Raw genomic sequence first — 9859 nt, 5'->3', positions numbered from 1 at the left:
CCCCCCCGGGTTCCCGGCGTCCTAACTTTAGCCGGGATATGCAGTCAGTCGGGTTAGGGTCAGTCCCGGGGTGATACGTAATTGGCGCTTGGCGGAAGCGACCGCAGTTAGACGGCCTTGCGGGCCACTTTTTGCGTCATCGAGGCTCCCGATCGCGTCGGTGTTTTCTTTTTTCTTTTTTCTTTTTTTCGCTAAGGAGATCGTTGTGGAGCTTTGTAGAGGGACGGAGGAGGAGGAAGGATGAAAACGCAGTTCAGGACCGTAACGAAAGCGGCCCTGGGAGCGGGCCCACGCGTATGCGGTTATATACTTAGGTGTCACTGGGGCGGGAACTGCGGGTGCAAATATGGGCACCGCAGCAGCAAGGTTTGGTGGGCTCTCTCCTTGGTTCGGATTCGGAAAGGCGGGCTGCGCGCGGTCGCAGCGCTTCTTTCCCTTGCGTGAAAAACTTCCCGCGCAGTCGGATGTATGGTATGTACTGCATGGGCGTTGGCACGAGAGGGGTTCGGTTTCGATATCGAAACGTCGGCGATAGGCTGCGGCACTGCCGTTGATGCCATAAGAAGATCGGACCGTTGGGCGTTTCCTCGGACCGGGACACAGGGGGGGGGGAGGACGGAGCGGAAACCGTACCTGTGCAGCGCAGGGCGCGTCAAACATGAAGGTGGTGGTGGTATCCGCTCTGACACCCGGGGGGCGCTTCGATATCAGGTGTCTGGGAGGATACCGCAGTTTCAGGGATCCTCCCCGACGCCACTAGTACTTACTGCGCCGTCCGGGCCGCCTGCCATGCGCGATCGGTCTCAATATCCACAGAGCCGCTCTGCGGTCGTGAAAGCTCTTATGGATGGATGGCTGTCGTGCTGATGCTGAAGCAGGGAATATGGCACTCGGAGACCGGGACGGACGCTGCGAGCGGGGCGCAGCAGTTTTTAGCGCGCCCTTTGCTGCGCCAGAAACTGAGCGCACGTGATGCGATGGCAGCCAGGCTCATCTCGATTGGGCACTGGCAGGCGCACGCAAGGGGAGGGATCTTTGCGCAGCAGGTCCTGAACGCGCACGGGCTCTGCCCGCAGTCGCTCTCTCCGCTGCAACCCTTGCTCCCCCTCCGTCCCTCTTCTCTCGCAACTCATCCCAAGAGCGCACCGAGAACCCCACCCGTTCCTCTCCCGATGGCCGACCCGCTGTCGCCAGCGCTATCACCTCTACCACCACCACCACCACCACCACCGCGGCCCTCGCGCAAGGGCAAGGAGCGCGAGACCGACTCCGCACCCGCACCCACCGACCTCGCCGCCAGGATGATCGCCTTCCAGAGACGCAACGCTACGTGAGTCGTCTCGCCCTCCATGCGGAGCGCATGTGTGCGATCGCAGACCGCTGACCGGGTGTGTCGGGCGATGAACCCACAGTGCAACGAAGCCGCGGGACAGGTCCGAGCGGCCCGCCCCGCCCCCGAAGGACGTCCCCGAGCGCGCCCAAGCGCCGCCCCCGCAGACGAGCACGATCGGCGCCCGATCGCCCGTGCTCTCCGTCCAGCAGCAGCCGCAGCCGCGCCGCCACCCGTCCAGCCCGCACCTCGCCGCGCTCTCCTCCTCCGACGCCGACGACTTCTCGAGGCGGCTCAAGATCGGCGCCACCTCCGCCGCCGCCGTCGACCCGTACGCGCTCTCCTCGCGCAAGCACCCCCACCCCGACTCGGCGCGCAAGCTCTACAACCCGCACGCGGACCCGCCGATCCCGACGCGGCACACCGCCGAGCCCGAGGCCATCTCGGACGGCACCTCGAGCTCGTACGCCCCGCGCCACCCCCCGCACCCGCAACACCCGCGCTCGCCCAAACAGCCGGACCTCGGGCGCCCCAGCGCGCCCCGCCCGCTCTTCGACCCGCGCAAGGACGACCCCGTCCGGTTCGCCGTGCTCGCGCGCCCGGGCGGCAAGCCACCCGCCCCGACGCCCAAATCGTCCGGCGACTGGCTCTCCGCCTCCTCCACCTCGTCCTACACGCCCTCCCTCGCCTCCTCCTCCTTCACCCTCTCCTCCGGCACCACCGCCTCCTCCTCCGCCAACTCGGCCCTCTTCGACTCGTCCGCGGGAGGAGGTGGAGGAGGTGGGGGAGGGTCCCGCCCGCCGCGCACGGACGAGAGCGGCGGGAGCAGCACGACGAACGCGTTCTCGGCGCAGCTGAAGCGGCTGTATAGGGAGATCACCGCGCTCGAGGCGCAGGTCAGGGCCGACGACGCGGCGGAGGTGGACGTGGCGCGCGTGATCGTGAAGAAGGACCCCCAGGCCGAGGCCGAAAAGTGGAAGAAGGCGTCCGCCGCCCACAAGCGGTAAGCGATCCCTTCACCCCCCTTCTTCTTCGTCGTTTTTTTTATATTTCGCGATTTCCCACGCGCTTGCGTTTTGTGGGCACGCGATGGGCCTGTTCCCGGACAGAGCACGAACGATACTGATCACCTTTTTTTTCTTCTCCCCCTTTCTCGGAATAGGCTTGCGGACATGATGCACAATCTGCTCGAAGTGTCGCTCGACCCGAGCGTGCCCGCCTCGCTCCGCAATATACCCGTCAAATACAACATCATCAACCGGCTGTGGTCGATCGCCTTCCACAAGCACCTCGAGAACCTCCGCCGGGCCGCGTTCACGCAGCCGACGGACCCGGTCGCGTTCGAGCTCCTGCAAGAGTTCATCTACTACGCGTACACGTTCTACACCTACCTCGTCGAGGAGCGCACGCTCGAAACGTTCAAGTCCAACTGGCTCGAGTGCCTCGGCGACCTCGCGCGGTACCGGATGGCGGTCGCCGCGATGGCGGGCGCCGTCGCGCTCCCGACGGGCGGCGGCGCGACGCTCGCGGCGATACACCGCGCCGCGGCCGATCTGGCGTCGCCCGCGCCGTCGACGATCAAGTCGCCGATCCCGAGCGTGTCGCAGCAGAAGGAGGTCGGGCGCAGCGCGGCGGCGGCGGCGGAGAAGGAGGAGGGAAGCCTGCGGTCGGCCCAGCCGGCGGCGCGGATCGACGACAGCCCGGTGCCGAGCATCGGGCTCGCGGCGGCTCGGGCGATGGAGCTCGAGCCGGAGAAGGAGCGGTGGAGGACGATCGCGAGGGAGTGGTTTAGCAAGGGCGTGGCGGCCACGCCTGGGGCGGGCAAGCTGCACCATCATCTGGGACTCTTGAGCAGGGACACGGAGGGCGAGGAGCTGAGGGCCGTTTATCACTTCGTCAAGAGGTTCGCCGTCGTCTTTTCTTCGTCTTCTGTTCGTGATCGGTCGCTGATGGTATCCTTTTTTTTTCCTTTTAACCTAACAGCATGATCGCTTTGCACCCATTCCCGACCTCGCGCGAGTCGGTGCTGCCCGTGTGGAGCGTGGCGAACCAGACGCGGCGACAGGCGCCGGACGCGCGCGTGCCGGAGCTGTTCGTGCTCCTGCACGGGATGCTGTTCACGAACGTGCAGCTGGACGACTTTGGGCCGACGCTCGCGCGGTTCATGGAGCGGCTCGAGGTCGACGGCGCGGAGGAGCGGGAGTGGATCATGATGGCGGTCGTGAACGTCGGCGCGGTGCTCGAGTACGGCAAGCCGCAGGGCCTGGTCCGGCGCGCGGTCGCGAACGCGAGCGGCAGCGCGGGCACGGTCGTGCTCGGCGGCGGCGGCGTGAACGGGCTCGCGCCGAGCGTGGCCAGGATGCGGATCGCGCCGAGGAAGGAGGACGAGATGGACGTGGACGGCGAGGCGGCGCCGGTGCGGGTGCAGTCGAGCCCGACGATGGAGGAGGCGGCGGCGGACGAGGAGGAGCGGGAGGAGCTCCCGCTCGCGTTGAGGCTCGCGCTCCAGCTCACGTTCGGCATGTTCGCGTACGTGCTCGGGCGGCCGACGCGGAAGCCGTCGCCGTACGCGCGGAGCACGCTGAACCCGTACCTGACGGTGCTGCTCACGTTCCTCGCGACGGTCGCGCGCGACGCGGCGGCGCTGGCGATCTTCGAGCGGGGCGTGCCGTGGGAGGCGCTCGCGGCGTTCTTGGGCACGGCCCCCCGCGGCGTCTTCGCGGACGGCAAGGTCGAGGGCGCGGCGATGCTGAGCAGCGGGGCGAGCCCGCTCGACGAAGATTGGAGCCTGCGCGGGATGGAGTGGGTCGGCCGGCGGCTGTACGAGCGCGGGTTTTGGAAGGGAGGGGAGGAGCGGCATATGGAGCTCGAGGTGCTGGAGAAGAGCGAGGCGGGCGTCGAGGCCGTTACGGACGGGATCATCGAGGACGACGAGGAGGGCGAGGGCGGCGCGAGGGAGAGAGGCGCGAGCGCTGGGCGGTGGGTTCGTGTGGCCAGGGCCGGCGCGGCGCTGAGCAAAGTCGTGGACGGGTTCGTGTGGGCGCCGGGAACGAGGGAGTGGCGGGTGGAGACGCCGTTGACGGAGAAGATTGGAAGGTGGAAGGAAGAGGAGAGGAGAGAGAGAGAGGAGGAGGAGAGGAGGAGGCGCGGGACGCGCTGGGGCGACGATTCGATGGAAGTGGACGAGGATGGGCAGGTGGACGATGACGAGGACGAGGAGGATGAGAACGACAGCGACGAGGTGAAGGCGCTCAAGGTATGCTTTTCTGTGGTTGATGTTGTGGAAAGCATGGCGCTGACGACGTTTTATCTGTAGGCTCGTCGACGATACCTGCAGAGTTTATTGCAGGAGGGCCGACGGGAGCCGACAATGTCGCGGTCGTCGACGCGGAGCAGCCTCAAAAACGCTACCGCCACCGGGCCATCGCTCAAGATCGTTGCCGGGTATACTGCGCTCGTCATCGACACCAACATCCTATTGTCCTCGTTATCGATGTTCGCATCGCTCGTCGAGAGCCTCATGTGGACGGTCGTGGTGCCGCTCCCGGTCGTCATGGAGCTGGAGGGTCTTTCGTCGAATCAGTCCAAGCTCGGCGAAGCCGCATCCGCCGCGATGGCATACATCACTTCGCACATACGCACGCACGCCCTCTCGCTCAAGATCCAGACGTCGAAGGGCAATTATCTCCCGAATATCAACGTACGGACAGAGGAGGTCGACTTCACTGACGAGGCGTCATGGGAGCGCAGCATGGATGATCTCATCCTCCGCGCCGCGGTGTGGCAGGACGAGCACTGGGTGGACCGCTCCGACCTGCTCAAGGTCCACGGGACGCCGGACAAAACGGGCGCCGCAAAGGTCGTACTGCTGAGCTTCGACCGAAATTGTGAGTTGTCCATCGTCCCCTGTCGCGTTCGTAACGGGCCCTCGCTGATCGAGCTATATGTCTTACAGTGCGTTTGAAGGCTCGATCGCGCCAGCTGGCCGCAGCGAACGAAAGGGACCTCGCGGCCGTGCTCGCGTCCGCGACGTAATGCGGCACCGACGCGGCTTACATGCGCATATCTCTCCTCGTTTCGTTCATTCTTGGACTCTACATGGTTGATGCTCTGTCGTGCTCGACGCCGACCTCTCCGTTCCTTGTTCCTGCGCTTCTCGTCTCTGCTAGACCCATCACATTCTGCACCCTCGTTACACCTCTTAACTACCAGGAATAGCATCGAATCTTGTTGCGTGGTCAAGTGTATCTGTATTTGTTGACATAAATATTATGTATTTATTGGATGACATCTCAAGGTATTCCAGAGTCTGAATTCCGGCCTGGGATACGCTGAATGCGACCTATGATTCATCTACAATGCGAACTTCTCGGTCCGGCGCCTAGTGGAAGTAAGGCGCAGCAACCGCCTTCACCGTTCCCCAGGCTTCGTCCAGCGCCTTGACGACGTCTTCAGCTATTGGGAAACAAGTTAGCACCACACCAATATATACCGGCTTTGCAGCAAACACTCACGAAGCGGGCCCTTCTCCAGATCGACTAGGTTCTGACCACACGCCAATAATGTTAGTCAGCAAGGCATGGAGGCTCAAGCAGGATACGCACCTGCTCGATGTATTTGAGGCTGGACGCGCCAATGATGACGGAGTCGCCGTACTCGCGCTTCAAGACACTGTGGTGGGATATCCATCTGAGCGCTGGAAGTGCCGCACATCAACAGGTCGTTGCATCCATCGCCGCCGAGTAGCGCGTGGACTCACCGACTTCGGCCATGGTGAGTCCGTGCTTATCCGAGGCCTCCTTGATGATGCCGACCGCCTTGAAGTACGAGTCCTTCCAGTACCGCATGCGGTACATCTGGGTGGGGGAAATTGTTTCAGTATAACCGCAAGAGGGTCAGCGTCAAGGCGCTGACCTTTCCTTGCATCTTCTCATCATCGAACCGGGAGCCAGGATCGACCTTGTCTTCCGGGCTGAGGTACCGTCCGGTGAAGAAGCCGCCGCCGACTGGGTTTCAGCAACGGATGTCAACGATCTGGATAAAGAACGCTCTGGGGTTGCAAGCAACTAACGGGCGTTAAAAGCGTAGAAACTGATGCCGTATTTGCGTAAACAGGGGATGAGTTCTGGCTCGATGTTCCTGATTTGGGTGTCTGATTCATTGACCTCTTCGATCTGGGCAAGAATGTCGCTTACCGTTGAACGGCGTTATAGATACCCTGGTAGACAGTCGGCAGGACATAACCATTCGCCTTGCAAATCTCGCACATCTGCGCGACCTCCCAGCTGTGCGACGTATAAATCTATTAGAAGCGGTCCGAGAAAAGAATGGTGTCGACTGGACGTACGACATGTAATTGCTGATACCGAAGCGCTTGAACTTGCCCTCCTTGTAGAGGTCGTTGACGGCCTTCAGCGTGTCCTCGTAAGGAGTGCTACGATCGGGGCCGTGCAGATACCACATCTCCAAGCAGCTATTTGGCGTTCGCGAGTTGAAGTTAGCGCACAGTCGGTAGGAACGGATGTTGATAACGTACTCGGTGCCAACCTCCTTCAGCGATTGGTCCAAGTATTTGCGCAGATCTTCCGGACGATGGGTGATTACCAAGTCGCCGAACACTGCAAACGATCAGATTAAATTTGGACTAAAGGGATAAGAGGCAATGAGGGATAATCTCACTCTCAGTCCTGACCGCCTCCGGCAGGCCTGCGTTGGGGTAGAGCTTCGTCTCAACCTTGAGTCCCTTCTTCGCAAGATCAATCTTCGCGACGTGCCCTTCGGACGTTCCTTCGGCATATACACGGGCGTTGTCAAGCTGCACGAGTGAGGTTCGGTCATGGCTTGCTGAGAGGAAACGCGTCGAGACACACCTCGGTGTGTCCATGAGCGGCGAACACATCCAAGATCGCCTCGATATCTGGTAATGGTGATGTGCATTCGTCAGACACGTATGTTCTGGATGCCTCCCAAGATGACATGCCATCAGCGACTCACCCTGTAGGTCTGAGACTCGAACTCCCCCCTTGCCCTCCTCGCCGAACGTCATACACCCCTATATCGCAACGCCCCCTCAGACGGCGTTTACGCGACGGCACAAGCATCCACACTCACCATCACTATGTTGAGAGCGCTTTTCTGCGTGCTTGTGGAGGCCATAGTTGCAATATCGTCTTCAGTCCCTTCTGTTGTTCCGGCGCATGCACTTCGGGGTATATATGCCCTTTACCATCAAAGTGGGTCGTAGCCCATGTCTGAATAATGCAGCCCTGCGAACAGTCCACTCGATCCACTTCGAAGCGACGACCACGGTCCTTATCGACGACTGTTCACTGCTTGCCGCAGCGTGCGCGGCATCATGGCAAACGCTGGCCCGCACGAACATTACGACACAGTTCGGGCAAATGATCGCGAGGTAGTCGTTGTGCATTCGTGCACCTCATGACGAGTAGAATGTTATTTGCCGAACCAGAGCGTAGTTGTGTGAGATATTACTGCTGGATATGCCCGGAAAACGTCTCCCGTGTTTGCTTGCGCTTGGTCGCCGCATGGACGACGGAGAAGAGATGTGAATCGAAGTCGCACCTCCCCAGTTCTCTGCGAACAGACTTATGCAGATGCTATTTGTCCTTCATCGCTGCCAGGCTCAATTCCGATTGATCATCGACTGATCGTGCATCATGGATGGGAACCTAACAAGACCACTTCGCTCTGTCTGCTTGTGATAGATATCCCTCCAGCAAGTTGGGGTCGTCAGCTACGTCAGGGCTTGACAAACGCAACAAATCAAACTTCATCAGGCTTTCACAACTATGCAAGGAGGTTTCGAGTCCTCGGCGAATCTGCAAACGCGCATAGACGGGCTCGATGAGGTGAGCACGCATGCGACAAGCTACGCGTATCACGACCTCCTTGTTTACTCGACATCCTTCAGAAACTCGACATGCTGTCTCGGACTGATCGAGTATGTCAGGCCACCTTGCGCGAGCTGAACCGCTTGTGCGGCGAAACTGGGCTCCTGCCTACATCATACCGGCTATCGGGCTTGGTGAAGTCAGCCGACGAAGAATCTGACTCCTCCGGAGGCTTCTCGGACGTCTGGAGAGGAGCGCACAATGGATCGCTCGTCGCTCTGAAGGTCATCGGGCTTGCATGCCGGCGATCGCAATTACAAACAGGTTTGTCCTTGACCGTTCGTCCGACGCGTCATGCTGCCTTGCAATGAGAACTGACTCGGAGTTCTGTTTTTTTTTTTGCAAGGAAGCCGTGATCTGGAAACGACTTCTGCATCAGAACATTGTCCCTTTCCTCGGCGTGTCCAGGTCTTCGACGACAGGATGCCATTCTACGAGATACGAGTCGATTACACTGTGGTGTTGAAGGTTGGGCGCGCGTCCTTCCCGTCCACTGCACGCTGTTGGGCTAGGATTGAGTGACTCCATCTGGGCCCTTATCGAGGACTGCTGGGACCTCGAACCATTCGTGCTACCGCCGGCAACAGAGATTCTTGAACGACTCGCAGCTCCAAAACTCGGGGGGCTTATACTGCCCGTGTTATCAACAGGTTCGTCGTGGCTGTGTTCGTCCAACCATCTACTATGTAGTACTCATTGAGATGCCTATAGATGTAGATGAAGAGGACCTGGGTCATACCGATCAAGCCGAACAACTGGCGGCGTTGACCGGTGCGTGATGACGACATTTGTTAATCTATCTCTTGTGTACTCAAGACAATACCCAAGCGAAGAGTCGGGTCCAACCGGTGGACCCTCGCACTTGGACGCGATGGTGTATGACAGCATAGCTCTCAACACCAACTTCAGAAGAACCTCCCACAAACCTCAAGCGGTAGGCGAAGCTGGATATACCGCGAAGAAGACCTAGTGGCCGAAGCAGACCTCTGATTACTCGCGAAATCCTGCCATGATTTCCTATCCTACTATCCGATCGCGTGTGTAGCGAATGGGAAGCGCATGGACATAGTCTTCCTCTTCGCAACCTGCTTGTTCTCCTTCGTGGTCTCGCGATTTCACCCTTGCCGGCTCGGCGTCAGTGCGCAGACAATACTCCATCACTTGAGTCAGGGTTGCGCATACTTAGGTCTGAATTTGCGCCGACGGCTCTGGATAGGGGCTCGGCCACGTGATTTTGCTGTGCCACTGCCCAATGCCGAGCCCGGCCGCCTCTTTTTGGACGCTCCACGCGCGGGACCGTCTGTCACTTGCGAACTGCATGCACTGCAGCACAGACATGCACATATATCTACACATTTGACCCCGATGCGAAGCTCACACTCCCTTCTCTCTGCTGCGCTGTCCGATTGATGCGGCCCACCGGTGCGCTCCTCAAAATATCGACACTTCCTCGGGTCGACCGCCCGCTGTCAAACGTGTGCGTTTGATTGTGTTCGTGGTTTGGCTGTGTTGCCTCCCAGGTGTTGTCAAGACATCCCTCCGGCACTAAGGTCTCTGGACGGCTCAGGTTTGTCGCCCGAGGCACTCTTTACTGCTTGTCAAGTTCGGCGCATCATCT

General features: G+C 60.4%; 2 protein-coding genes across 2 annotated transcripts; one reads left to right on the top strand and one right to left on the bottom strand.

Moving 5' to 3' along the window:
* Positions 1–1172: 1172 nt before the first annotated feature.
* PUNSTDRAFT_70337 (uncharacterized protein) lies at positions 1173–5365 on the top strand (the record flags this gene model as incomplete). The annotated part of the gene is made up of 6 exons (XM_007384599.1): positions 1173–1330; positions 1413–2333; positions 2493–3233; positions 3314–4586; positions 4647–5217; positions 5286–5365. The coding sequence occupies 6 exons, from the start codon at positions 1173–1175 to the stop codon at positions 5363–5365; spliced, it is 3744 nt and encodes a 1247-aa protein (XP_007384661.1).
* Positions 5366–5711: 346 nt separating this feature from the next.
* Positions 5712–7376, bottom strand: PUNSTDRAFT_114099 (Aldo/keto reductase; the record flags this gene model as incomplete). The annotated part of the gene is made up of 12 exons (XM_007384598.1): positions 5712–5785; positions 5845–5875; positions 5935–6026; positions 6090–6186; positions 6245–6336; positions 6402–6469; positions 6526–6615; positions 6678–6803; positions 6867–6948; positions 7010–7145; positions 7201–7247; positions 7325–7376. The coding sequence occupies 12 exons, from the start codon at positions 7374–7376 to the stop codon at positions 5712–5714; spliced, it is 987 nt and encodes a 328-aa protein (XP_007384660.1).
* Positions 7377–9859: the final 2483 nt, after the last annotated feature.

This window comes from Punctularia strigosozonata (genome assembly GCF_000264995.1).
Source record: "Punctularia strigosozonata HHB-11173 SS5 unplaced genomic scaffold PUNSTscaffold_8, whole genome shotgun sequence".
Lineage (NCBI taxonomy): Eukaryota > Fungi > Basidiomycota > Agaricomycetes > Corticiales > Punctulariaceae > Punctularia > Punctularia strigosozonata.
The sequence above is the reverse complement of the archived record's forward strand: the minus strand, read 5'-3'. Positions and strand labels throughout refer to the sequence as shown.